The sequence below is a fragment of the Kwoniella dendrophila genome, chromosome 6, assembly GCF_036810415.1.
Source record: "Kwoniella dendrophila CBS 6074 chromosome 6, complete sequence".
In the NCBI taxonomy this organism is placed as follows: domain Eukaryota; kingdom Fungi; phylum Basidiomycota; class Tremellomycetes; order Tremellales; family Cryptococcaceae; genus Kwoniella; species Kwoniella dendrophila.
The window spans coordinates 1,010,299-1,037,633 of NC_089481.1; the positions used below are offsets into that span (position 1 = coordinate 1,010,299).

At 43.8% G+C, this 27,335-nt stretch overlaps 11 protein-coding genes across 11 annotated transcripts; 6 read left to right on the forward strand and 5 right to left on the reverse strand.

Annotated features, from left to right (window-relative positions):
• Positions 1 to 252: 252 nt before the first annotated feature.
• L201_004931 (uncharacterized protein) lies at positions 253 to 1,085 on the reverse strand (the record flags this gene model as incomplete). Its single annotated transcript, XM_066220667.1, has 4 exons — positions 253 to 598; positions 672 to 742; positions 828 to 929; positions 1,011 to 1,085. 4 exons carry the CDS (start codon positions 1,083 to 1,085, stop codon positions 253 to 255), a joined length of 594 nt encoding a protein of 197 aa, XP_066076764.1.
• Positions 1,086 to 2,572: 1,487 nt separating this feature from the next.
• On the forward strand, positions 2,573 to 4,912 carry L201_004932 (uncharacterized protein; the record flags this gene model as incomplete). Its single annotated transcript, XM_066220668.1, has 4 exons — positions 2,573 to 3,828; positions 3,874 to 3,964; positions 4,018 to 4,232; positions 4,294 to 4,912. 4 exons carry the CDS (start codon positions 2,573 to 2,575, stop codon positions 4,910 to 4,912), a joined length of 2,181 nt encoding a protein of 726 aa, XP_066076765.1.
• A 1,099-nt stretch (positions 4,913 to 6,011) lies between these two features.
• L201_004933 (uncharacterized protein) lies at positions 6,012 to 6,254 on the forward strand (the record flags this gene model as incomplete). Its single annotated transcript, XM_066220669.1, has 1 exon — positions 6,012 to 6,254. The coding sequence occupies one exon, from the start codon at positions 6,012 to 6,014 to the stop codon at positions 6,252 to 6,254; it is 243 nt and encodes an 80-aa protein (XP_066076766.1).
• Positions 6,255 to 6,401: 147 nt separating this feature from the next.
• Positions 6,402 to 7,552, forward strand: L201_004934 (uncharacterized protein; the record flags this gene model as incomplete). Its single annotated transcript, XM_066220670.1, has 5 exons — positions 6,402 to 6,550; positions 6,601 to 6,814; positions 6,875 to 7,020; positions 7,076 to 7,384; positions 7,453 to 7,552. 5 exons carry the CDS (start codon positions 6,402 to 6,404, stop codon positions 7,550 to 7,552), a joined length of 918 nt encoding a protein of 305 aa, XP_066076767.1.
• An 18-nt stretch (positions 7,553 to 7,570) lies between these two features.
• On the reverse strand, positions 7,571 to 9,173 carry L201_004935 (uncharacterized protein; the record flags this gene model as incomplete). The annotated part of the gene is made up of 5 exons (XM_066220671.1): positions 7,571 to 7,794; positions 7,847 to 8,380; positions 8,423 to 8,558; positions 8,621 to 8,695; positions 8,775 to 9,173. 5 exons carry the CDS (start codon positions 9,171 to 9,173, stop codon positions 7,571 to 7,573), a joined length of 1,368 nt encoding a protein of 455 aa, XP_066076768.1.
• A 398-nt stretch (positions 9,174 to 9,571) lies between these two features.
• L201_004936 (uncharacterized protein) lies at positions 9,572 to 9,926 on the forward strand (the record flags this gene model as incomplete). Its single annotated transcript, XM_066220672.1, has 2 exons — positions 9,572 to 9,817; positions 9,864 to 9,926. 2 exons carry the CDS (start codon positions 9,572 to 9,574, stop codon positions 9,924 to 9,926), a joined length of 309 nt encoding a protein of 102 aa, XP_066076769.1.
• Positions 9,927 to 10,009: 83 nt separating this feature from the next.
• On the reverse strand, positions 10,010 to 11,551 carry L201_004937 (uncharacterized protein; the record flags this gene model as incomplete). Its single annotated transcript, XM_066220673.1, has 5 exons — positions 10,010 to 10,144; positions 10,280 to 10,424; positions 10,539 to 10,863; positions 11,256 to 11,346; positions 11,501 to 11,551. The coding sequence occupies 5 exons, from the start codon at positions 11,549 to 11,551 to the stop codon at positions 10,010 to 10,012; spliced, it is 747 nt and encodes a 248-aa protein (XP_066076770.1).
• Positions 11,552 to 12,970: 1,419 nt separating this feature from the next.
• L201_004938 (uncharacterized protein) lies at positions 12,971 to 14,389 on the forward strand (the record flags this gene model as incomplete). The annotated part of the gene is made up of 7 exons (XM_066220674.1): positions 12,971 to 13,048; positions 13,157 to 13,410; positions 13,598 to 13,765; positions 13,830 to 13,862; positions 13,905 to 13,950; positions 14,120 to 14,305; positions 14,351 to 14,389. The coding sequence occupies 7 exons, from the start codon at positions 12,971 to 12,973 to the stop codon at positions 14,387 to 14,389; spliced, it is 804 nt and encodes a 267-aa protein (XP_066076771.1).
• A 965-nt stretch (positions 14,390 to 15,354) lies between these two features.
• L201_004939 (uncharacterized protein) lies at positions 15,355 to 17,255 on the reverse strand (the record flags this gene model as incomplete). Its single annotated transcript, XM_066220675.1, has 8 exons — positions 15,355 to 15,456; positions 15,500 to 15,647; positions 15,703 to 15,752; positions 15,801 to 15,854; positions 15,909 to 15,957; positions 16,054 to 16,304; positions 16,351 to 16,415; positions 16,466 to 17,255. The coding sequence occupies 8 exons, from the start codon at positions 17,253 to 17,255 to the stop codon at positions 15,355 to 15,357; spliced, it is 1,509 nt and encodes a 502-aa protein (XP_066076772.1).
• Positions 17,256 to 18,310: 1,055 nt separating this feature from the next.
• L201_004940 (uncharacterized protein) lies at positions 18,311 to 19,873 on the forward strand (the record flags this gene model as incomplete). The annotated part of the gene is made up of 6 exons (XM_066220676.1): positions 18,311 to 18,389; positions 18,443 to 18,515; positions 18,570 to 18,739; positions 18,984 to 19,097; positions 19,143 to 19,415; positions 19,566 to 19,873. The coding sequence occupies 6 exons, from the start codon at positions 18,311 to 18,313 to the stop codon at positions 19,871 to 19,873; spliced, it is 1,017 nt and encodes a 338-aa protein (XP_066076773.1).
• A 5,451-nt stretch (positions 19,874 to 25,324) lies between these two features.
• On the reverse strand, positions 25,325 to 27,088 carry L201_004941 (calcium/proton exchanger; the record flags this gene model as incomplete). The annotated part of the gene is made up of 11 exons (XM_066220677.1): positions 25,325 to 25,368; positions 25,430 to 25,459; positions 25,514 to 25,577; positions 25,630 to 25,708; positions 25,867 to 26,212; positions 26,310 to 26,413; positions 26,459 to 26,540; positions 26,596 to 26,645; positions 26,689 to 26,759; positions 26,810 to 26,880; positions 26,932 to 27,088. 11 exons carry the CDS (start codon positions 27,086 to 27,088, stop codon positions 25,325 to 25,327), a joined length of 1,098 nt encoding a protein of 365 aa, XP_066076774.1.
• Positions 27,089 to 27,335: the final 247 nt, after the last annotated feature.

Below are 27,335 nucleotides of genomic sequence, written 5' to 3' on the forward strand. Positions count from 1 at the left end.
GCCAAAGGCCCGCAGCAATGTACTGACCGGTAACCATGGACGTAAAGAGAGAAATTCATCAAGAGAAAGAATATGTATTAAAGAATGTTCGTTTGATAAACGTATGAATTATGCGTTAAAATGTGATTGTTAATGGGGGTCGTATTGTGTCGTTTCTCGTCCAATTTTCTGTCGGTGCAAGTCCGTTCCATCGTTCAAATCTAGATTTCCGAGTACCTATTGTAAGATCGACAAGGTATAACAGTCAATCGTTTAAGCGAAGATACCCATAGCGGCGGCAACGAAACCCATGACAATGGCGGCAGGGCCGGCGTTTTCTCTGGTGAGGTATGCTGAGGATTTGGCTGAGGCAGAAGCTGAAGCAGCGGAAGAGGAACCAGAGGCTGAACCTGAAGCTTTAGCACTTCCAGAAGCAGCAGCAGCTGATCCAGAAGCGGCTGAAGCTGAAGCTGATGAACCAGCAGAAGCAGATGCTCCTGAAGAAGCTGAAGCACTACTACCGGAGTTGGTACCGAGACAACTGGTTGATGAACCTGATTGAACAACTACTGCTGATGAGTATTGGGTGGTACCGGTTGAATCGGTAAGTTTGATTGTTCTACAATATGGAATATAAATGTATATTGTCAGAATATATCATGAGGTACTACTGTTTAACAGGGGACACTCACATGTTTGTACCAGCAGCAATGTCAACGGTCCAAGTAACAGGTGAGGATTGGGCATTTGGAAGGTTCTCAAGCTATGTAAGAAGGTCGCGTCAGTAAATCCGTAAACGGGTAGAAGGAGCACAGCAGAACCGGAAAACAATGTGGGAAAGCACTTACAGCAGCAGCACTTGGTTGACCACCAGGGAGAATGGCGAGATAATAAGGAGCGGTACCATCTGAGAAAGTGATGGAAGCAGGTTGACACTCGATCAACGAGGCCTATCACGGAGCGAAACATGTTAGCTCATGATCATCTATCTCCCCGCTCTGCATGAGATTTGCCGCTGACAAGTAACTCACAGGAGTATTGATGGTTAACGCGTTAGCAACGGCGACAACGGTGGAGAGAGCGGCTAATTTGGTTGGGAACATCATTTTGACTGGAATTATTGATTTGAGCTGATGAATAAAGAGTTAAAAGGCAATAGAGATGATAGCAACTATAAAGGGTTATGTAAATGAGAATGTAGAAAATAGATAGGATGGAAAAAGCACGGTACTGATATCTTGTTTTATCTTTTTAAAAATGAATGAGAAGTACTTGTCGCGGGTTCTTTTTCTTTTCTTTTTTTTCGTTTTCCGATAAACAACCCCACCCTCAAATCTGTGCATACGGATTACTCAGTCGTCTCGTTCGTTACCTTGACATTCTGACCGAAGTTTGATTATACCTGTACATATACCAACTCCCGTGACATTCCCCTATATGGGGCTCACATTGTTACAGCATTCCAGCTGCGTAAGCTGTTTCCTCATTTTCGCTTGAGAACGGGAGAAGGAAGAGGTGAAACAAGAGAGAGAGAGAGATAGCGAAACCTCACGCGTCATGACCCCTATACATAACGAATAATAATGAAGCTTAAATATCACAATTTCGTGAACGCGTCTCATAGATCAAGTTAAATTAATTTGACAGCGGACTTTGCCGTAGGCTGTTGAGGCTGTGTTAATATGTTAATTATGGCGTATACTACGAGTACTGTCAGTATAGGACAGGTAATTAACAGAGAGAGAAGACGAGAGGAAGAAGAAGAGACCTTGCATTGCTTTTGCATGCTACATGCAGCAATCAATCATCCAACACAATGGGCAGCTTCCATAGACGCCTCTCTTCCAATTGTAATTACCATCTTCCCTCCTCATCTCCGTGGCCGAACTTCAGTCCGCCTCCTTGCTCCCTCCTTCCGACATCGACTCACCGCTGCATACAACAATCACAAGACTGCAACTTCCCGGGTTGGCATGTATCTGCATGTGTTTAACAGAATGCAGACGAAGTTGCGAAGGTTAAAGAGTAGGCTCAGCAAAGCAAAATCGATAATCTCTGTTATTATTGACCAATCTTTAAACCGATTATATCGGAGGCATTTCACGAAGCATTTCAGGAACAGCTTAAGATGTTAACGGTCTGAGGAAGGATAATGATGTTTCAAGCTAAGTACCACAAGACTTCAGCACATACTCACTTTTTCTACATTTTTCCTTTGACCATTACAACCTTTTCACTATATTTACACTATTCATTTATTGAATAAAACGTCAAAGCGTATAATTATTGACGATGCTCATGCTTATTGATTCCCATGTTATCTCTTCCACTCACATGTACTCGCCTGCCTTTGGTATCAGGGTGAAGATCCCTGCTGTCGGAGATCCAAGCGGTATTGCGAAGAGATCCAAGCAACCTCACTAATTATTGAGTGAAACAGTCTAGTATTGTTTGAAAATTTGGTGTAGAAGATTTATAATGGATCTCACGTATGCTTCAATTGCTTCTCGGATGTTCGTTAATCAGATCATTCCTTAACCCAATCTTTCTTCTAGTCAAACAGCAATATCAAGAAATCCACACTCAACTTCCCATGGCACCCAAATCACCTTCAGACCTCGCTCCCACATCAAAACCAAGAGGACCGGGGACATTAGGTCCACCTCCTCTCATTGTCGACATTCAACGAGCAAATTCTCCACCTCGCATGCCTTCCACAAGCAATACTGTAAAAGGGAAAATTCAAGCTCGTTCAATTACACCTATGGATTTTCTTAGTTCTGGAAGAAACAGAATTGACTTACAAGATGGTTTAGACAATCAAAGAGCGACTAGGAAATCTGTCGATCAGCGAGGTCCTATTGATTCATCTATCAAAGGTGTACCTCAAGGATGGGAAGATGAAATATTAACAAACGGAACTAACTTGAAATCAGGCTCGCATAGTTCTCATCCAGTTCCTCCGGTTCACGTACAACATCCTTCATCTATCCCTCCCCAGAAACTCGGTGTATTCAAGGAGACAAGAACCAAATTGTCTTCATTTAGTGGTTCAATGAAAGCTGGGTTCAGCAGAGATAAATCTGGGGATAAAGAGAAGGAGAAAGAGAAAGAGGAAAAGAAGCAAACAGGCGGACTCAGACTGAATAAAGGTAGTATCAGGTCAACTCAACGGTCTTCTTCCATGATGACTATGACTGGTACACCGTTGTCCTTACATCCTAGTAATCGCCCTAGTTCACCCAAACGGATGAATAATCACTACCTCACTCATTCAGTACATAGTGATAAGTCATTCAACACTCAAAACACTAATGAATCAATCCCCCTTATTCCACCTACAGCATCAGCACCAACAGAGTCAACTGAAAGTTCAGCTGCCGATTTTTCACAGCTTTTCACACCTACAACCCGTACAGAGCATGAATATCCTGCTTCTATCACATCATCTCAATCTACCCAATCTCGTGACAGAGTCATGGGTTTGGTCAAAGACTCGACTCCAGTGCCTCCACCCGGTAGGAAGACTTTTGGTAAACCGACTATAGATGAAGTTTTGCCTTTTGCTGCTGGACATCCTTTCGCAGCTTGGTCTGCTCCTGTAAGCGATGAAGCTCAACCATCTCCTGGGGAACATGGTGCTAGTGTAGTCAGAAGAGGCAGCGTATCTATGAGTGTATTGTCGCCAAAAGTTACCACTCATACCGATAGTACTGTCTCTGCGGAAGGGTGGAAAGAGATTCCAAGACCTAGATCAAGTATGCCAGGAAAGAAAATTTGGGTTGATGGAAATGGTGAAGCAGCAAATGGGGTCTATCAAGTAGGATACGAGCGGGATATTCTCGAACTGTGAGTTCTGACACAATCGCTGCCATGGACTGATAAACCACCTAGAGAATCGAGATTACATGAGACCATGTACGAAATCTTAGGAGAAAAACACACACTTGTCGAGTTTGAGGAAACTCCTACTGCAATACTTGATGTAAGTATCGTTAACAATATTCATTTAAGGTCGAATGCTGAATAATCGATCAGATTGGAACCGGTGCTGGTCACTGGCCCATTTCGATGGCCCTCGAATATCCCAACACAGCATTTGTTGGTTTAGACTCTGTGCCTTGTCAAATCGACCTTTCCGTGCTTGCTGATGCGGAAAGACGATGTCGATCGAGCAAAAACGGAGAAAGACCCCCAGGCATGGGCATGTGGGAAAATCTGGAGAGAAGAACACAATGGCAAAGAGGTGACTTGTGAGTACATTGTTTGATCGATATCGGGGGAAACATACTGACGATAAATATACTTTGTCAGTTTGGAAGAGCTGCCATTTGATACAGGCGTATTCGATTTAGTTCATATACGATTCACTAATCTTGGTATACCTGAATCGAAGTGGTTCAATATACTTGAAGAGGCCACCAGAGTATTGAAAAGAGGCGGTAAAATCGAGATAGTTGAAACAAGTTATACACTACCCTCGAATTGTCCAGCGAATCTGAAAAACTCATTCGCGTCCATCCTACTATCAAACATGATCCAACCTTTTCCCTTTTTGACCATTCAATTCAACCTATCTTCGATAGAAAGTCTTAATATCAAGAATATAAAACCAAGTTTCCATCAGAAATGGAATGGGAAAGACGAGATTATACCTGGGGGACTGGAAGATGCTATTCTGAATTGGGTTAAATCTGCTGTAGAATACAAAGGCACAGGTTTAATCAAGAATCAAAATCCACATCAAGGTATAGCTGGAAAAGTCCGAGAAGAATTGAAAAACTCAGGAGGTAAGAAATGGGATTTCGAGAATCTTAGTTCAGCGACTTCGAGCGAGAAGAAGAAAGTGGCTGTAACAGCCATTAAAGATAAAGAAGTGGACGAAGATGCTAGAGAAGTGAATGTTTGGGTGTGGATAGCTACTAAGAAGTAGTGATAGCTCTTTTATAATGTATCAATGTAGAAACAACAGCTAGGAAACGCATAAATTCATAAAGCAGTTTCCGAAATGTATTCTGTGTATAGTCTCAGGACGGGACACTGATCATTCAAGTGATAGACTATCGGGCCGGCATCGTGATTTACCTGCACAGTACTGTCAGCTGAAAATTGTACTCGAGTACACCGACACGTTGAGTGACGATGTGTCTGTCCACTCTTCTACTTGCAAGATCTCGCAAACATCAGTTCGTTATTTTGCTGCTGAGAATCCGTGTCTATCTTGCATTTTCTGATCCCTATTCGGTATCGATTGACGCTCAATATGTTTGGCTATTATCGATGTTATCGATGTTATCGCAGGGCGAGCAGGGTCAGGAGTTTGAGCAAGTCATTATTACCACCTACGGGTTTCGTTCGCGAACTCCACCCAGCCATAATTGTCGCAAGTTACTAGCTGCGCATCCGTAGCCAACATGTTTTTAACCTGAGAAAATGAGTGAGAGTCTGAGGTGCTTTGCTCTGTCGAGCTTGCATGGAGTTTTATTGATACGAGCGAAATTTTGAAAGCAATCGCCGAACTAGTAGCGATACTCGCAGGCGAGTTGTGGAGAGATCGTTCTCCTTCAGATGTTCAGACGGTACAGGCACTTGATACACTTATAGATAGCTTGAATCATCGCGGCTGCCCTCTTTTCTACCTACTGCTCTTGATTCCCTTTAGAGCGATGCTTTCTGGTACATTGCAGATTGCATGAGCTGTGAATCGGATCATCGCACATCTCTAGCATGCACTCCAGCACTCAAATATCTTCATGCTTGCAAGGGCAAGTACCTGCTTCATTGTGTCCGAGAGATACAAGCCAGCTACTGTGGAATCTCACTGTTTCACTCAGATACTGTATCGAGTGACGCAATGTTTCAGCTTTAATAATGCAGTGCGATCTTACGCGTAGGAGATGGCCGAGATGAGATCCGGTTACTGATCCTCAGACAGAATGAGATGGCCGACGCATTCTACAGTACTTTATGGGCTTATTTGCACTGAATGATCTTCTTCTTCTCCTTCCTATCATACATGCGATTGATTCACCATGTCAGAAAAGCCTTTATATACTATACCTATTGATCAACGACCCCCTCATGGACCGATAACCTCCAAGATATTCTTTCCTTTCATATTCAATTTTGCTCAATTAGGGATAAATTCAGCTCAATTCTTGCTATTACCTCTTTTGCTTATCCCGTTTGTGGGCCGTAGACTATTTGATAGTGCGATAGCCTGGACAAAAGATGGTTATGGACGACTCTGTAAGTCGACCTCATCGAAGCTGTAGCTGACTACAGTGATCGTCATTACTGTCCTGTTTGGGCCAACATCTTTCGTTCTGACAACTGATACACCTCCATCTATTACCGAGTTGGTCGAACGAGATGGAAAGGGAAATATGACGAAGATTAATCTGCCTGACAGGCTGGTCATCATGGCAAATCATCAAGCGTATTTGGATTGGATGTACATGTGGATTCTTGCATGTTATGCTGGACATTCTAGAGGGATAATCATATTACTTAAAGCGAGCTTGAAGAATATTCCGGTAGTTGGTTGGGGTATGGTGAGTTTCAGGGAGTCGTGAGTGGAACTGACGATTAGCGCTTCTTCAAATTCATATTTATGAACAGATCTTGGGCGGCTGATCGAGCGAATCTGACTCTTGCTCTTACGCAACTTGGTCATGATGCTCAATCCGGTCAAGAGGACCACTCAAGCGAAAGCTCCAGTTTATTAGGTGCGAAAAAGCGTTCACCTCTTTGGCTTCTCATATTCCCAGAAGGTACAATCACAAGTGACGAAGAAAGAGTGAAAAGTGTCAAATATGCTGAACGGGAGGGCATCGTGAGTTTCATTGCCTTCGGAACCTCAATCTTAAGCTGATTTCTGAATAAACATGTCCAGCCCGATTTCGTGACTTTGTTACATCCACGATCTACGGGTCTATTGTTTTGTTTAAGAACGTTGCTACCGCAAGTACCGGATCTGCAGTTGTTAGACGTTACCATAGGGTATCCAGGTGTACCGTATGGCAAATATCCTCAAGAATGGTAATTACAAAGGATTTCATGCAGACGTGTAGGCAATCGCTGACTTCCGAATTAGGTATGGCCTGTTCTCGGTATTTTTACGCTCTGTGCCACCACCAACGGTTCACATCCATCTTCATCTTTACTCGAACCTGACATCACCTGCTTCTGAAGTCCCTTCTCTGACAACCAAGCCATTGGCAACCGGTGATGATGAGCCTCCATCTGACACTGGTCTTGCTTCCCCTGCCGAGGCTCGAGCGTTTGAGCTATGGCTCAGAGGCGTGTGGACAGCAAAAGAGAGGAGAATGGAGCATTTCTATCAGTATCAAAAGTTCGAAAGTGGTGAAGGAGGAGCCAGAGAAGTCGTTCCAATCAGACAAACGTGAGCTCCGACGTGATTTCGCGCATTTAAGCGATCTGTAGGTAGCTGATTATTGGAATATTTCCCAGTAAATGGTATCATTGGATTTCAGCTTTTGGCGGTGGAGGTATGGGTACAGCAGCTGTGGCAGGAATAGCGGTTTGGCAGGTAATTTCACACCTTTCCTAGTTATAAATATGCATGTTGTTAAGTATACACCTTGACCAAACATTTGAAAACATCTACAATTGATAATACACAATGAGGAGAAAGTTGAGCGGGTGCAAGGGGTGGTGAAGAAATCGCTTCAAAGGCTGGTGAAACCAAAGGAGAAGGGGTAAGATCATTACGAACGAACACTCTCGAAGAAGACGTAGCTAGGATAAGATGACAAGCGTAAAGTAGCGTCGTGGAAGGCGGAAGGGTATGAACTGCAATGTCAAGGGTTTAGTGAATAATATTTCCTAGAGGTAGAAAACTTACTTGGCATACGTTCTTCACCTCTTTCTTTACCGCCAACTTCATTTGCTTCCACTAATTTGACTAACTCGGACAGAGCCATGGTTAAAGCCTTTTTACCTTCAGATGGAATAACAAGCGAAGCGCAGTCTTTTGCTCTGACTACACTTATTAAACCACCTTCGGTATCGTTTGTAGGGGCTAGGAGAGGAGACGAGTCATTGGGAGTAGATCTTTTATTTAGTTCACCTAATACACCCAAAACTCTCAGGCCATCACGGTTCATGATGTGCATTGCATCGAGTATGGTGGCTGTGCTGGAGATTGAGATCAAAGGTTTCAATGACAACCGGAAAGCTTTCGAGGCTATTTGTGACTGAAGAACCGAAGGAATCTGATCTTCAGATAAAGAGACCAAATATCGTAGAACCATATCATGAGAAAGTACTCCACCACCTTCAATCGCTACTCTATGAACGCCCGTACTAAACAGTCTGATGAAAGACCGGAGAGGGGTATCTTGGGAGATGAGATGACAGGGGTTTTTGCCAGATATATCTGGCGACAATCAGCAATTACTCATACTGCTAAACAACTTACTGCACATTGTGCCGACATTGACACTATCGCCTCGACGTAAGCAATCTACTGCCTCTCTATATTTAGCATTTGCGCTTTCGGGATTATTACTCTTAGCATCTAACACGAGTAGTAAGAATGTGTTGAGATCGGCATACTGCAAATATACTAGTGAGCCAATGATGAATTGCTAAAATGAAAACAACCGCAAGCACTTACATCGAAAAATTCAGGCGATTGACCATCACTGTTCGGCTCAATGAGCAGATAATATGTACCACTACTAAGGAGAAGCTATATTGTTAGTTGATTATATGAAAGTGCAACTTACATTGACAGCTTCCTCGATTCTGGTATCGCCCTTGACCCTCACTACTGTCTCCTCATCAGCTCTCAGAATATCTTCAGCTGTATGTTCAAGCCAGCCACCATCGTCTTTCTCGAAATCTTCGTCTTGCTCATCATCATCGAATACGCCGGAAGAGCGGGACAGAAATGCTGATCCGAGAGTTAGCGAGCCACTGAGACTGTGACTGGTAGACCCGAAAGATCCTCGAGATTGTCGTCTCAAAGAGGGTGAAGTCGATAGTGCGCCTGTTTCGTTAGCTGATCTAGGTGATCTGTTGGAAATTGTCCCATGACGTGATGGAATGAGGACAGGGTGTGATCCGGCGAAATGAGGTGAAAGCGTAAGGGAAGGACGACGTCGGTGTAATGAACTGGAACTATCGACAGTGAGAGGGATTGGTATAGTAGATAAAGATGTTTGCATTATATGTCCTGTGGACGAGACAACGTTTTAAAGATACTGGAGAATCGGGTTTGATAAACGCTTGAGGAAGTGTAATCTTAATGGGAAATGAACAGAAAGGGAGAGAAAGGAGTGAGTAATCGGTAATCACTCCACCTCCACCCGTACAACCGCTTATATACCATATACCAGTCACCCGGGTCATGGTCATTCCCTAACAATAATGCCACATCATACCATTTTATCACGTTTTGGTATTTGATACCGTTACTATTGTTTCTGATATTTCCGATATGTCTGATAATTCTGATATCTTTATTCCTTCTATTAAAATAGACTACATCACTTCAGGTAGCCTTGTAGCCTTTAACTTTCATCTATACACCGAATAACACCTACTTACCCATATCGATATCATCATGGGAGCCAAAGCTCAGGTCATCCGAGACATTCGAAAACGATTATCTGCAGAACAATTTGAAGTTCAACGTCGAGCATACCTATTCGTAGCAAGAAACACCACCTTACCTGCAACCGTTCGACATAAAGCTCAACTTGGTTTAAACGCATTGAATGGAGGAGAAGGTAGACTAGGAGCCGTAAAGAGTCGGTGCTGGGAAACTGGCAAAGCACGAGGTGTTATGTCCAAGTTTGGTCTTGCAAGAGTAAGTCAGACAAATATAGGTATTTTCATCGCTAACATCATGCTAGTTCCAATTCCGTTTAAAAGCACTTAATGGAGAACTTCCTGGTGTACACAAGTCTAGTTGGTAGTTTAGTCATTTGGTCATTTAGAAATGCATGTGTTGTATCATAGTATGGATTCTTAGAGCGTCCCGCGCTTTCCTTTAGCAAAATCAATAGAGCTTCTGAACCACTTGCAAAGCTGCAGTTACACTGACACTGATTAATGGTGTAAGAGCGTATGAAATGACAATAGTCTTAGCGACAGCAGTCTCGGTCTCCTCATCGGTATCAGCCATTTCAACAATCTATACGATATCAGCATGGTTCTCAGAACAATCAAACTCACCGCAGCCAAGGTCAACGCAGGGGGTCCAACAGGAGCGATCATCATGATAAAGTCCTAAATAATAGTCAGCCCAGTCTCAACAGGGAGCGCTTACCAGAACTGGGTCATCCAACATCCTATTTCCTACCGCATTCCGAATTCCATACACAACACTCAAGGAGATGACGGGCATAACGACAAATCGGATGACGAAGAGGTAGATTAGAGGGAAGATAGGAGGCCTTGAACCCTTCTTGGTTCTGAGATGAGCACCTATAACTAGCATTTGTAGTGCCGCATACAACTTTCCGATTTTCTCGATTGAATCGGAAAGACTGGCAGATCAGTTTAAATCTTTGTTCATTAGTACTTACGGACTGAGCACTGCGCCTTTCTTGAATAGCCAATTGTGCAAAAAAGGAATAACTCCGGCGATAATTGCAGCTAATCCACCATACATCGGTGGATTCATGAATCCAGCCATACTCTTGTGCAAAATTTTCATGATTTTCCACCCTTTTTTTCCACCTTGTTTGGCTCGATTCAGCAACGGAGCGCTCTCGGGATCGCCCGAATATGGCTCAACTGCAGGATACCCCTCATCGTCGTTGAGAACCTCTTTTACTTTCTTAACCGCATGAGGTGATTCAGAGTGCGACCAAGGATGTGGAATATCGAGTGGATGGGTTTTCATCATCACTGCTTGTCAGCTTTATTCAGAGTAGCCAAAACTCACTTGGGCCAAACGTAAATCGAGTCAAATTTGCTACCAACGCGTTTATCAAGAGATACACTTGACCTCGATCGAGCACGGAGTCGAGTTCATCGCCTTTCATCAGGGGTGAAAGGGTACCGTTTTTGCCCAGAGAGCTGAATAGAAGCAGTGGAAGTGAAGTTGCATTGTTGAAGACCATACAAGGGCTAACTGTCAGCTGTGTTTCGGCGAAAGTCACATACATTATCCATTGAGGCATCCCAAAGGCAATCACACCAATCATCCCAAAGATCCAGGAAATGAGTTGAAATCCAATCGCATAGACGATAATCACCCAATCTATTTGATTAGCGCGGTCGCTTGCAATATCACTCACATTGTTTAAGATTCTCCCATGAAGCAAGAGGTCCAATCTCAGAGAAAAGTAAAGCAGGAAGGAACAACGTTACGCATAATTTTGAAGCGCTCTGATGATCAGCTACAGCAGTCATAAATGGACTCACCTCTTCTCCTTCAGGAGAAAGTAACTTCCATTTACTCGCAAAGTACCCATACACCAGAACTAGGATAACCGAGATCGAAGCCTACCCGTCAGCTAGGATCAGTCATCAGCTCGCTCACCTCGACAGCAGACCAAGTAGTTGATAAAATTTCGGATGCGGATTGTATCATTTTGTATGGTAGAGATGCAAACGATACATGAAGGATACAGATTCAAATTTATCTATTTCCGATTACAAGAAGGTATATGACATCATCAATCCCGCGACTGCTCTATTTTAACTGTTGCCTTCTTTAACTCGAGACGTGTTGCACTTCTCGTCCGTTTCAATTCAGTTCTCGATGAGATAACCTCGACCTTCCGTTTCACTGGCACTGACGATACAGATTCTGTCTTTACTACTTTTGGCTTGGGTTTGGTTGATGGCAGATCCGCCGCAAACATGACCGCCTGGCACCATCCACCCATTGGACCCCACTTGTCTGACAGAAATTGCTGGGTTTCTTCGTAAACCTGCTTTGACATAGGCTTATTGCGAAGGCGTGATGGGAATGCGGGATGCCTCGATGCGATGGCCGCAACGTGTGTATCGATAGGGATGAGTGAAGGCTACAAGTCAGCTTCATTACGCCAGCAAAACTCACCTTATCCATGCACATTAGCATAACACAGTCTGCGACCTTTCTTCCTACACCTTTGAGAGCTATCAACTTGTCTCTGACCATATCCACCTCATTGTTCCTGTAAGCTAGCAAGCCCTCCTCAACCGTCTCATTGGTATCATCTCGCAAAGTCTGCAACGATGATTCGATGAACGCCGCACGATAACCAAACCCCATTGTCCGCAACAATGCCTCCGTTTTCGATGGTACAGAAGCTGATGAAGGGAACAAGTGATAGGTTGTGGATCCGCTCTCGTCTGGATCAAGGAGGGTGAGGAGCGCAGGAGAGAACGCTTGTGAAAAGCGATGTAGTAGAGAGGTTATACGAGGGATATGGTTATTGGTGGACGTGATAAAACTATGCTATTAGCTTGGTTATATCGTGCGCAACTCACGCTACCAGACATTCCCAGGGGTCTTGACGTAGAACTCGCACACCTACAGCCCTCTCATTCACTTCTACCTTTCCAAACAATTCCGGATCTCGCTCTCTCCATTCATCATACAACCTTTCTAGGTCTGGGTGTGCTTTCAGGTGAAAATAGTCATTTATCCAGTCCTTGGTAATCCCCTTCTCCGTATCTAATCTTGCATCGTCCTTATTGCTGTATATTGCAGTGAAATAGAGATGCGTTGGTGATTGTCGAAGGCAGACAACCCGGGGAGGATGATTTACTGCTCGAGAGAACTCTTCAGATGGCTGAGTAGACGAGGTTGATGCGATTGCATGTCGATGCCACAAGAAGGATTGGCCGACAGGTAATGTATTAACAAGAGTAAGGTTTTTGAGAGTTAACGGTATGGAAGACCACCCAGAAGGAAAGGGAGGTCGAGACATGTTTTAAATGGGTGAAGATGTAAACGATAAATACAAAGCGCGACTTTGACTTTGACTTTTAATTTATCTTTTGTTTTCACGTCACCATCATGAACAACGACAACCTCGCTATAGCCTTGGATAGGCTTAAATTTTATGCTCAGGATGCTGTAGTGACTCTGACACAGGTGAGTAAAATACCACGAGTCCAAAAGCTGACTTTCAGTGCATATGCAAACCGTAAGTTCACACGGGAAAACTTCAGCTCATTCAGTGGTAGTGACGCAACACTCAAGATCAACGGTCGTTCATATAAAATCGAAAAACTACTGGGTGAAGGAGGATTCGCGTTCGTCTACCTGATCCGTGATCTGTCATCAGGTGGGCTCTTTGCTCTGAAGAAGATTCTGATAACCTCGGGTCAAGAAGGTGTGAAAGAAGCTATGCGAGAAGTCGAGGCATATCGACGGTTTCGACATCAAAATATCATCAAAATCATTGATTCAGCGGTAGTCCAAGACGAGGGCGGGGAAGGAAAGATAATATACCTGTAAGTCACCTCGCTCACTACATCGCTGATATTAGATTCCTGCCATATTACTCCCAAGGCAATTTGCAGGATGCAATCGCTTTGTCCTCCGTGACCGGCGACCGTATGCCTGAACGCAAACTGCTTGAACTCTTCCACGGAACCTGCCTTGCGTGAGTGATCTTCATTTATTCAAAGCTAATGTCAGTGTTCGTGCCATGCATCAATACCACTTGCCTGCTGTATCCGCATCTTACCCTCCCACGCGTGAAGAAGACCCATTAGTAGGAGAAGCGGTGTTCGACCATGATGAAGAACTCGCAAATGCAGAAGAAGGAGAATTGATACCATATGCGCATAGAGATATCAAACCAGGGTAAGTTCTACCTTGTCTAGCTCACCGCTGACAACAGAAATATCATGGTCGCGGATGATGGAAGCCCAATTCTAATGGATTTCGGTTCGACGATCAAGTAAGTGAAGCTAGTTTGGGGATACATTTTGACCTTTCTCAGAGCTCGGATTCAAATTGAAACAAGGCAACAAGCACTCTTAGAACAGGTAAGTCCCTGCATGTCGAATATGGCTGACAGGTCAGGACATTGCGAGCGAACACTCGTCTATGCCATATCGTGCACCGGAACTTTTCGATGTTAAGACAGGCAAGACATTGGATGAAAAAGTGGATATCTGGGTGAGTTTGTACCATTCGTGCTTAGCTTATCAATAGTCTCTCGGATGCACTCTGTTTGCAGTTGCCTATGGACATTCGCCTTTCGAGGTAGATGGTACTTCCATTGCTATGGCTGTTGGTAGTGGGCGTTACAAACAACCTGGAGGATATTCTCGATCTCTGGTATCCCTTATAGATGCCATGTTGGTCGTGGATCCCGAGAAAAGGCCAGATATCCAAAAGGTGAGCAGAGAAATGCAAGACGTGGATACTGACTATACACAACAGGTCATCGACTTGACGGAACAAGCATTGAGAACAGTTTAGATTATCACCGACTCGCTCCTCCCCTGTACCGCATTTCCGCCAACCACCGAGCTCTCGCCATCCGAGCTTCCGTTTCCATCACCATCCTACGCATATGTAAATATCGTCTTAGCGGCGGAAAGCCGACGGAAGGAATAGGAAGGAACTGTTGTGATTGAGGGTTTGAAGGCCTTATGCCAGATCGGTAACGAGAATGCAGAATTTTTATGGTCTGCTGAATCAATTCCCGCTTCAGCGACAGTAAAAGTATATAACGACTCACGTGCAACCTTCGATGAGCTAATGCTCTTTGGCAGAACACTTCCGGCCCCGGCGAAATTGGCATAGTAAACGGAGGATGGAACGGCGGAGGTGGGAAAAAATCGCTTCCTGTAGAGCCTCCGATCGCTTCATGGTGTTGTTGCGGCAAACGGGTGGAATTTCGGGATTGCACCAATTTCTGATCATACTCTGCTTTGTCTCGCGAATTTGACATTATTTCATATGCTTCTGCGACAGGTCAATACCCTGGAACAGTCGTCGCGCTTATCACTCACCATGAAGCTTTTGAAAGGCGTCTTTGGCGAAAGTATCGTCCAAATGTTTATCGGGATGACAGACTTTTGCTAACCTGAGGTATGCTTTACGAACTGCCTATCAGCTATGGTAAGCATCATGAACTTACTGTCAGCGGCCTGAGCATTCTCTTGAATGTCTAGAATATCGTAATAAGTCGGCTGAGAGCATGTCCCAGCATTCGACATGTTGCAGGCTTAGTATGATGGTATCTGAGGACAAAATGTGAAGGTGGTGAGAATGCAAACACGATGATGAAATCTGCTGAATTCCACAGATTTCTATCAAACGTGCAATAGTCTGATGTATATGTAGTGATTACAGGGACTGCGTTATATAACACACAAACAAGAACGCACACACGTATATATACATATATACATAAATTTCCCTTAGGCTGATTATCCTTCTTATACAACATTATCCCCGCCAAAAATAAAAGATTTGTCATTACGGGAATCTCCATTGACAGCCTTATCAACTTGTTGATGAGTGAGCAGTGCATTACGCAGCTAGTTTCCTACATCAGCGTCCGAATACATCATAAAAACTTACCTCCAGATTTTCCCGTTCTAGCTTATCTGTCCTAGCCTTGGCTTGCTCCAACAGCTGAACATAGATCCCCACATCCTGGACGGGTTTCACATCTGTTCCTGAAGTTCCAACATCAGATCTTACGATGGTCGGTTTTTGGTTGGGAACCCTTCGTTCAAGTATTCTGTGACGAATCAGCCCAAGACTCGCGACACCGTACTCACTCGATAGCTTGAGCCTGTTCCAAAGTTTCCTGACGACTCGCCTTAAGCATCTGTTCAAGCTGCACATATCAGTTCATGCTTGAGACTCGTAAACTCACCTCATGACATTTGGCTTTCGCAGCTTCCGCTTCTTGTAAGGCTTCTTTACAACGCTGTACATCGTCGTCCCTAAGAGCATTAGCGAAGATCGTCAAGGTCTCACTCACCATAAACGCTGGGAATCCGTGAGCTGTTTCATCCTTGTCTCGTAGTCGGCTATGTGACGGATTTTGGGCTCCGCTTCCGTTAATTGGTTCTGTAATTTGAATCGTCTGACTTCGTCAGTTTGTCTATCGGTAGTACATTACTCACTCATTCTTCACCTCGGCAAGCTCCTCTCGTTGAGCTTTGACCGTTGCATATACTTCACTAAGCTCGGCTCGTATACGAGCAGCTTCCGTTTGCCAGGTACCCTTCTCCTCTCTGAAAGAAGCCACCTTATCTCGCAGTTGTCCTTGCCATTTAACGTGTTTCTGCTGTGCTTGAGAAGCATCGGTTCTCGCCTGAGAAAGTTGGGCAGTCAACTCGGCGATTTGACTGGTTTGCGCTTTCAGTCGATTCACCTAATAAGATGTTAGTCAAAGGATACGGACCAAGTCTTTGACCTACAAAACTGTGGATTTCCGCTTCATCATTATTTAGCCTAAGCGATGTTTTATGCAGTCGACCAATATCTACAAGAGAATTTAGTATCTGCTTCACCCATTCTCTGAAAATAGCTTACGGTACAGGTATTGCTTCCTCACTCGACTAGTGAACTTGGCTTCGAGTCGTAATAATTCATTCTCCTTGCCAAGTCTACTGCTATGCTTTGTTTGATCTACTTCGATTGGCGACTGCTCGTCTTCATCGAACAAACCAGCCCGTGGTGCACCTTGTTGATCCGAGTTAGATAGTGCTTGAGAACGAGCGATGAATTCGGCGGCATCGATTCTATCCCACCGCTTATCGTCTGCGAGTTCAGCTGTTGAAGTGAAAATGACGAGTGATGGGTGGAGTCGAAAGTCTCGTATTAGTGGTTCCATTCGGGTCGCCAGAACACCTGGTGGCCAGACTTTATCCCAATCAACAGCATATAGCGCAGACACGTTCTTCCCTCGTATGTAAGAAACTGGGTCTCGCACAAAAGCAATTACGTTTGACGGCCACGCCCCGTACAAGGCTATAATGTATAGTTGAGCTATCCATCGAGGTTTGAGATGTTCTGGCATTTCAATATCAGGTTCGGCTGATGAAGTAGCAACTTCCCAATCGAGGGAAGAGTTTGGTGGGGGCGTTTGTGTGAATCCATCTCGCACGGTCGAAGCTAGATCGATGAACGGTCGGTCGCGCCACGATATGGCTCTACCCAGTATGATAGCCATTAAAGGAACTTTGGAAGTGAACTCAAGGGGCGCATATGGAAGGACCGATAGGAGGAGTCGGAGGTTGATACTGAACAGTCGATTGCCGGTGTCGTGGGTTAGACTTTTGAGCAGAATGTCGATGAATGGACTGCTAGCGACCCGTGCCATGGCTGTCGAAGAAGAAACATCCGAAGGCTCATAAGGGGTCTCAAGAATAGCTTCAATCAATAAGGTTGCAACTGGGATCCGCAAGGTCGAGTGATGGTAGACTGTCGTACAAGCGTCCAGAAAAGTCTATCGGTCAACAATAATCATGATCGTTACACTCACATCGAAGTCGTTCTCGCTCCAAGCGATTAAAATACCCTTTAATGTTCTATGAGGATGGGTGTTAGTTCCCAGTTGTTTCAGCCACCTCTCGGCAGAAAATATCCTTGTGCTAAGACCATCAAGGGCAAATTTGATGATGTTTGCCCTTCCAGGCGAGATACCGTCTTCTTCTTCAGCCCATTGCAATGCGATGTCTGACCATCTACTATCAAGGGGTACCTTTGCGGCCGCCTGTAGGATAGTGTGCCTTGCTGCAGGTGTATCGTTTTCTTCCAGAATCTCGATTAATCTACTCTCATATATCTCGATGTCGTCTTCTGGAATGTCCAGCGGCTGAAAGGCTGTAAGATCCTGAGGGAAGGTGCGTACCTCGCTGATATCTATTCGTATGTAACTGGTTAGCGAGTTCAATTTCGCGGTTTTCTACTTACAGTCATCCATCTTCTATCATTAAACGGCTTTGCGTATACGACTGTTGATTCTTTGCTGTTTGTCTTGCAAATCGCCTGATGGACTGAAGACATGAGGAAGCACAACATATCACATATGCTTGAAATGCATGAAAACCTGACGATGAATTGGGATACTCTAAAAGGTTACGATGACATAGATATCCTACTTTCTCACGGGTGTATTCTGATATTTAACCGATTAACCGGTTTCATGTTTATTCGACTTCACTGATCATTCAACTGATGTTTCAGGTTACGCTTGTTGTCGAGAACATATACATCTTCCTCTCCCTCTGTTTTTTACTGATCTGCCCATCAAATTGAGGATCGCATCTTTCTCAGAGCCGCATCTATATCGTTGTACGTGACGTGCGCTGTCGTATCAATACTGTCAATTCAGTGTGAAAGAAATATCACCTCGTGCGAAGTTCTCTCTTTCCCATGATAGTTTGTGGCCTGTGCGGAACTTCTATCCAAGACCTTGGCTTCCGATGCTCGAAGTGCTCAGGAAGAGCGATTGGTAAGCTATCTACTTTCAAATGTATATTGTAATCAATCTTGACCAGCTTTTAGAACGCTCAAACTCCGTCAGAGCGCTCTTATCATCTCCCCAGAAAAGGGGTAGTCCCGATCGATGGGCTGAGAAGTAAGACTATCGTCACTTCAATATAGCGTTGAGTCTGCTGAGCATTCACAACAGGTACACGACTCCCAAATCACCCTCATCCGTTTCGCCCTCACCTCTCAGTCAACCACGAAGCCTGAAAGCCTCAAATCCAAATTCAGGCTCTTCATCACGCCCCGGGTTTTCCAGGACCGACACATTCGATGTTGCGCTCACAGCATCATCTGATGCAGAGTTGGCTCGAGGTAAGCCGAAAAGCGACGAGTATGCAGCTAATAATTACAGTGTATGGATCCGTTCTTGATCTTCGAGTACAACATCCACAGTGCAAGAAATGCGACACATACATTGTCTCTGGTATGAAGATTTATCTTGCTCGGTGAGTTTAACCAGTGATTCTGTCCCTGCTGATAATCAGAGTGGATCTTGCTCCTCTGCTCGCTGGCGACACATTGTGCAAGTCTTGTTACACAGAGACATTTCCTATAGGCACCTGTCATTATTGCTCATTGCCCATAATTGGTGATAGGGAGGAAGGATTAGGAGGACAACATATATCAGCTCGTACTTTCAAGTGGCACGGTAAATGCTTCGGATGTTCAGGTGAGTCCTCTTGGAAATGATGCACCCTTTATTGATAAAACGCAGTCTGCGGAAAGTTACCTACTCGACAATCTGTACCACTACTATTTCCTGATGCGAAACCGGCTTGTCACGATTGCTATGAGCAATGGGCTGCAGAGCCCAATCCCAAACCGTCTAAGCCTGCTGTCGATTCAATCAAGTCAGATTCTTCGCATAAGTATGGCCGTCCAGGTCAAGTTATAGGCACCACCTCCCTGCCATCGCAGCCTTCCACCACTGCTACAGAACTCAAGCAATTGATGCAGCCCAGGCCAGTCACAGCTGCCACCGAAACAGGTAAGTATCGCTATTCTTTCATCATCTCTTTCCCCGCAATCTTCATTGCGCATCATACTTCGCAAACCTCCAATTCAGTCTAACATTCAAAGTCACTACCATGTACATTACCAACGCCCTTCAGAATTGCTGACCTCTATCGTGTTTCAGGGTCCGGGTCATGTGAACTCAACCACATTACTCCCCTCAAGACCTCTCCTACCTTCAAATCGAGTACGAACCCCCTCAATTCATCCGCTCGCGAGAACCATAACCATCAGAACCCAAGGCATCTGGAACACGCAGGAAAACGCCAACCTGCTAATACCGGTTCCGTACTGGATCGAGTCCGACAGTTGAATGCAAGAGCCAATCCAATCAATCCACATGCGCGACTGCTTGCTACCCATTCATCTTCGTTCCACAGTTCCAATGTATCCGATCGACAACCATTACATCCCTTGCCAGACAATGATTGATCAAACCTACACTCGTATGCAGTGTAGTTTGTCACTCAATCATATTTACTCTTATATCAGTGATCGCCTTTTCATGTCAGCTTCGCCCTATGCTATCATCCATTGTTTAACGAAGTAGAGTAAGCGTTCAACTTGCTCAATGTCATTGAGAATGAGCTCACCAATGTATCGATATTCCCCTTTGTATTTCATCTACCTCTTGTCTGCCTCTTCTACCGTAATGCACGTATGTTCATTCTGTCTATTCAGCTGTCATACGTGAAATGCCCTGATCATACGGGCCGTTCGTTCCATCCATGTACACTCAAAATCTGCATGTCTGTTTCCTCCGAAGAAGCTGTCCATAGGATGCGAGCTTGACATAAATGTCAATTTATCTAACTAGTTGATGTGTCAGCCCGCGTAGGCGACTTGTGATGGAGCATATGCGTATTTTGTTCACCAAATTGGTCCAAGGGGAGACTGAAAGCTTGTTTATCTTCCCTTTGGAGTTGCTTTCCTACAGAAGGGCTATTACTGTTCCAAGCAGTCATTTTCAATGATTGACCATTTTTGAGACACTTTAAATGCTGAAATGAGCCAAGATCAAAATCTTGTTGTGAAAGTACACAGTGATGATGCTATATATGAGGTCAAAAGGGGGTGCCTGATTTTTTTCTGCGGATTGAAATCAGAATTTATATAGCAATTTGCTGGTCATGGCTTGAGAAGCTGAACTTTGAATCTCATTTTTCATCAAGATATTGATTGATCTTGGGTGTTATAAGCTGACTTCATGTTGCTGACAGCTATTCAGTGTTTCGCCTGTTGGGATGAGAAGTAGATGAAAGCTTAGGAGAGTTGAGCAGAGGTACATGAACGTTGGTTTTCTATATCTGAAAGCCCGAAAAATTTGCGACAAAAGCTTGATGAGACTTGGTTAAAAGTCTGTTGGATGTTCAATCGGTATTTGAGGCAATGAGATGTGCAGGTGGCAAATGAGTGTAATATTCTTGTCGAAAACAAGCGCATCAGTGTCCTGAGTATTTTTTATGCTTGTATCTGTTCTCTTTTGCCTGTCTTCTCCTTGATGCATTCATTGCGTACACTGAACATCCTACATTTAGGAAACACAACGCGCTTCCCTGTTTGACTCTTATCTATGACAAATAATGACGATAGAAAGCAAAAGGTTCATCCATGTGCGTCGTCATTGGCTATCACTGGTTTTGCCTTGCCGCATGTGTGATTGTGCTTTTATTTCCACTTGTTAATTCAGGGTGACTGGTTTTACAATGATGGTGGTGCCACACGGACCTGACATTATGAACAGCTTTACTGTAGATCGTGTTCCTCAATATCTCACTGTCGGATACTTGATCTGATGTTTTTTCGCATGTTTATTCATATTCACCAAGAACAGTTGTAGTTCACAACTCTCGACTAATTTGAAAGTACTGTGCTTCTCATCTATGATGAGCTCCAACAGCAAACCACAGGCTTTTGTGTCAAACAGTGCAAGGATGTGTGTCGGAACTAAGCGCACCAGTGTCTTTAGTACTTTTTTTACAATTGTATCTATTTCCCTTTTATCTCTTTTCCCTATGATGCATTTGTCTTGATATCCCTTGAGCTTAACGATATGAGCTATAACGAGTCAAGATAGGATTAGTCGAGCATCTAAAAGGGGGAGGGTAATCCTCTTTTCTAACTATTTCTTTCTTTTCTCTCTTTTTCTTCTATAGTGCCCTATCTCATTTTTACTTATACGTAACAGCACTCATATGCTCTAAATCGAAAAGACGCATATCTTTCAAAGGGCCCATGTTTTCTCAAAATGTAAAGATTGGCCATTGGCAATAGCTAGGAAGTGGCAGGTATGAGCCACAATAAGATAATTACAGCATCGAAGAAGCAGAAAGAAATAGATACAAAGATGAAAGGGACTCATTCTGGAACGCTTCATCCCGAGATGATTCACCTTCTGTCACAATCTGAAATACAAGTGATCCCAATGGTATGATTTCCAATTCTTCCCAATGGCTTCCTCACGATGTGTGTGTTCCCAAAGGCAACTTCTCAACGGTACACCCCCCACCGCGGTGACAGTGTTACACTTCTCAATGGAACATGACTAAGAATATCTCTTGATGGAAAAAGACAGCAAACCTACACAAGGACCGTATTCCTTGGAAGGTATATCAAGGCCAGAAGATTCATATCCTCTTCCATTTTTTTCGTTACAAATACACAGATGTCAAATAGTCTTCACATACCATAGCAATCAAGCAACTATTTCATCAACCTTAATCAACAGCTTATATTTTCTATTCTAGTAGATATTCTTGATCAAAGGAATTAGTACCTTTCATACCTTTGTCTATTTCCTCTTTCACCCCTTTTTGTTTTGACACCTTTATTTCTGACTTGACAGATACAATGGAACCAACTCTTCAAACTGCTAACCGCATTTCAGTCTCTTTTTTTCGGTCTTTGACTTTGCAACACTATTTCTGCAGACAATTGACCACCTGTCAACGCTACAATCATGCGTGTCAAGGAGGCAAGGTAAAGGAAAAAGAGATTGAGTGATACTTGATCTGTGGGATAGGTCGACCGCCTATCTGGCACACGTTTTACATCCTATTTTGACAGCCTCTAACCTAGTTATTCCGACACATCGGACTCGACAATTGTCATGTCGGTCATAACAACCAGTTGCGTTGTGTGACAAACGGCACTCGCCGCACGGGAGTTTCCGCTTAGATATGGCTTCGGCAAGCCTATATAGCTCCGAGCATGACGGAAATTTCGATTGTTCCCTTTTATGGTTCAACGGCTAAATAATCAGTTACGTTTACCGTTGTGACAATATTTCAAGTACTGCTTCAAAAGGATATAATGTTCTGGGAGCAATATTTGGCAGTAAATTCAGCTGAGAGGCAAGAGCGTAGTAAATCAAGGTATCTGTAATGTATGAAAAGTCCCAGAGTTTGGCTTGGGTGCTCCCTAATCCAAGATCAAGTATGCAGGGTTGGTACATTTCAACAGAAAACCCCTCTCCTGGAACTTAAATCAAAATCCTGAATACTATTTGTAGTCATCACGACCACTAGTTCTCACCTCATAATCGCACACAGTGAGTTGCCTGTTGCCGATCCATCCTCTGCCTGACAACCCAGCCAGGGGGTATTTTTCTTGCTTGTAGTTAGAGACTCATACAGCTTACCAGCCCAAATGAGAATGACTGACTTGTGGAGGTAGTCCAACAGCTGTGGTGGAAGATAGTCTGAGAGAGACAAGACAAATTGTTTACATTGAATTGTGATTGATTACTTCATTCAGAGACTATCTATCGATGTATGCCATGTTGGCTTCACTCCGCCAATGCCGAGGATTATAGTGTCATAATGAAAAAAGACTGGTTGCAATCGGCATAAGCTTCAGGGTTCAAAAGATATTGTTGACATCTCATGAATACAGTTGAATGATCAGAGGGTATTTTCTATCTTGAACTTTGGGGATCAGATATACATATATAACACTCGTGTTGTGTACCATTTCTTTTGGTTCCCCTATGAGTTTCCTCCATCGTTGTATCACCATTGTGGATACATACAGCATCACTTGCACTTTGGTATAGCTACAACATCTATAGTCCACCAATGTCACGATGATCAAGCCATACCTCAGCTAGAAGGCCCGATTCATACAACGTAACCAGTATTAAGATAGGGGAATTGGCTTAGACCAAAGGATATCCGACGATAGGAAGGATATCGTTCGCGAATGAGGGAATTCCTTAATATATGAAGGAAACTCCGTCGCACTGAGGGATTTCCTTGAAAACGGAACGAGATACTCAGTGTTCGAAGACCAAACTAGGACAATAGGCGTTGTAGCAGTATGGTGAGCTGAGCTATCGCGATTATCGATTCTGTGTTCAATAGTTATAGTAGAGAGACAACAATAGAGAATTCATAAGGAAAGGAAAGAGTTATGAATTCTAAGAATAATGATATATATAAAGTCCATCGCGTCCTGCTTTCATGTTCTCGAAGTGACTTCTAATGTTGGACGATGTAGAAGTTGAACCAACCAAGGATATCCGTAGTTTACGGAGGATATCCACCAATTGCGAAGGATATCCGTTAAGAGGGAAGGATATCCTTCGTTGTTGAACGATAATCTAAATGAAGTTGACCGAGTGTTGAGGTTACGTAATTGTCGATAGCGTGTCATGGAGGTTACCGGTGGTGGCCGACATGACAACCAAAGCTACGCATCTCGCTGTCTTTCCAAGGATAACGTTCAAGCCTCCACAATATTGTTCACACTTTACCTATGTCTGTGACTTCTTGCCTGTGTCTCACAGTCTCATTGTATGGATTGAGCTTCTCTCAGATTATAGTGACAATTTGGTGACATGATTCTTGAAGGGAAAAGTGGTATTTAATCTTGGTGAACGACTAAACCCTTTTCGCATTCAGGTTTACCTTGACCCTTATAAGCCGATCGCTGATCACTTTAAGGAAGATGCTGACCAAAGCTATGGAGATGTTGGCACTTCTATACCTTTTCAAGAATCCCAGGAACAGTACTACTGTACATGTATCACATTGTCTTATTGACATTGTAATCTCACTGTGTTAAGTAATCTACCATTGATGATTCCCGTCATCAAAATTTGTCATGTCACATAACAGTATTGCTTGAAGGGCAGAAGTAAGGAAAAGGAAAAGAGATTGAAAGGAGTTTTGATACAAGGCATGAGTACTAGTACACAGGTTTCATTCAATAGAGCTTGCACACGTTGTATGAGACAATGCAATACAAGACCATTTTGTCTGCATGAAAAATGACATTTCAAGTTCAGCTTCTCAAGCCATGACCAGCAAATTGCTATATAAATTCTGATTTCAATCCGCAGAAAAAAATCAGGCACCCCCTTTTGACCTCATATATAGCATCATCACTGTGTACTTTCACAACAAGATTTTGATCTTGGCTCATTTCAGCATTTAAAGTGTCTCAAAAATGGTCAATCATTGAAAATGACTGCTTGGAACAGCAATAGCCCCTCTGTAGGAAGGCAATCACAAAAAGAGGACATAGATGCACTGTTGCAGATACCTCAATGACCCATGATTGACTAGAATGCATGCGATCAGGGTAAAATTGCAATGATCATTCATCCTTGAGTGGTTTCACCCAGTTGCAGCTTTAATGCGTTTTGGATATATAGCTGATCGTGCGGTAGGGTGCTGTAACCACGGCTACACAATATGCATATAGGTATCCACTATAAAATGGTGATAGCTATCAAAGCCGTATGCTAAGGATCAAAAGCAGGTTGAAAAGCCCACGTGTGTCATAAAGCTATTGAATAAAAGATCAGGGGTGACAGGTATATGTAAGGTTGGACAAAAGGACTAGGAAATAGGACGGCGGGGTGAAAAGGTAAGGTATGACTTATACGAGGTAACTTAACGCAATGACCAAGTAGAGGGACATCACTGCAACGGGGAAATCGAGTCAGTTTGCATTATATATTGTTCTTCAGAACGAGATACGTACACATGACTCCCTCCATGTAGTTGGTTCGACCTAAGTAAGGTAAATTTAGCTTACATTGGAGTGTTATAAAACAGAGATACGTACCGTCTTGGAGCAAAAGGTTGACCAACATTACGGATACGAACAAGACGATGGTTTCAAAGTTGGCCTACAAGCGGGTAAGCATGTAAACCTCAAAGTCAAGGCGCAGTCGCACTTACAAAGAACAAGGTCAAGTTTTTGTGAAGAGGCCAAGCGATGATGACAAGCAAGGGAATCATTCCTGCAGCGATTTGGATACTAGATCCAACACTGACACCGATTGTGAGTTCCATCTTGCCTTTGCAAGCCATCCATACCGAGGTCACATGTTCTGCAGCGTTACCGACAAGTGGAAGCAGAATAAGACCGATAAATCTACGTTTGTCAGCAAGAATGTCGTGAACAATTCAACTCACCTCTTGGGGATGTGCCATTGTTGAGCTGTTTCATCGATACTGCCTACAAGAATGTCGGCACAGAATGCGGTTATCACAGTAATGATGACCAACCAGGCACTGGCACTCCATTGATCCATGTCGGCGACTTCTTCCTCTTCGTCTTCGGCTTGCTCGGCTTCGAATAATTGCGCGTGTGTGCGAAGTTGAAAGTAGAGATAACCCAGGTAGGTAAGCAAGAGGATGATGGACGTTCCTCGAGACAAGATAAGGAGGCCTCGGAGAGAGGCATCTGGTGGATCTGGTGCGCCATCTTCGAGCATCGTTTGGACTGTGTCTTGCAATTCACCCGAGTTGGATGCGTGGTCTGTCGGTGGGGGTTAGTATGGATAGATGTATTATTGTATGGATAAAGGCTTTGTGTTGTATGGATGTGGAGTCTGATAAAGATGGTGTTGACTCACAAGCGGCAGGAAGGATCAATGTGATGCAAGCGAGCGTCATGAGGGATGAACTTGCTTGAGCTGCTGTGACTTGGAAAGTTGATTCGTGATAGAAGAATCCTGAGCTGGATCAAAGGTTTTAGCTGTAATCGAGACGAATCAGCACTCACGCAAAGAAACTCATTCCAAGAACTAGGAGCAAGTTGGACAATACACTACCCAGAAGGGATGTTTGTACTAGACGAAGCTCATCTGCGAGGTAGGCGGTCAGTCTAGGAAATTCAACATGAGAAAGGAATGTGCTTACTTTGGGCAAGGGCAGCGATAGCGACGATAAGTTCGACGGCGTTACCAAATCTGCGTTATGTGTTTAGCTATCGTTTGGGGTTTGATTACTCACGTTGCGTTGAGAAGACCACCTAATGTTTGACCTAATTTCATCGAAAGTTGCTCGGTACTGTCTCCCAATAACTATTGGAGGTGATTAGCCGGGTGGTAGTGAGTTTGTGGATATAACTTACTTTGGCCAAAGGTACAATGGCTAAGAATGAGGTCGCGAACCTAGCGGCTGCACTCCAGTGTAGAAGATCGGCTACGACGAGGTATGATTAGTGAGTGATCATATGAATTGAGCTTGACTTACCTATGATAGAAAGAGGGACAGCAACGAGAAGGACATTTATCCATGATCCCAAGAGAAGATATCTTGTTGATTTAAGAGGGTTGAAGGGTGCTCTGGCAGGGGACCCATCATGAGAACGGTTGGATCCCAACAAAGGGGTTGTTTCTTGAGTTGGCATCCTGCATACACCTGTAGACAAGAGTGAGGCAGTATGGACGTGAGTTGTGTGAGTAATAAGTGAGTTGTAGTAGTGACCTTGATAATATAGATGAGATTGTACATGAGAAGTTGAAACAAACAAAGAAAGGGAAGAGGGGCGATGCGTAGTAGTGCTTTTTTGCCAAGCTTTGACTTTGTAATGTACTACCGGAATCAATTTCTATTACGTACGTCTGTAGTGACGTCAAAGATAACTACTTGACGAT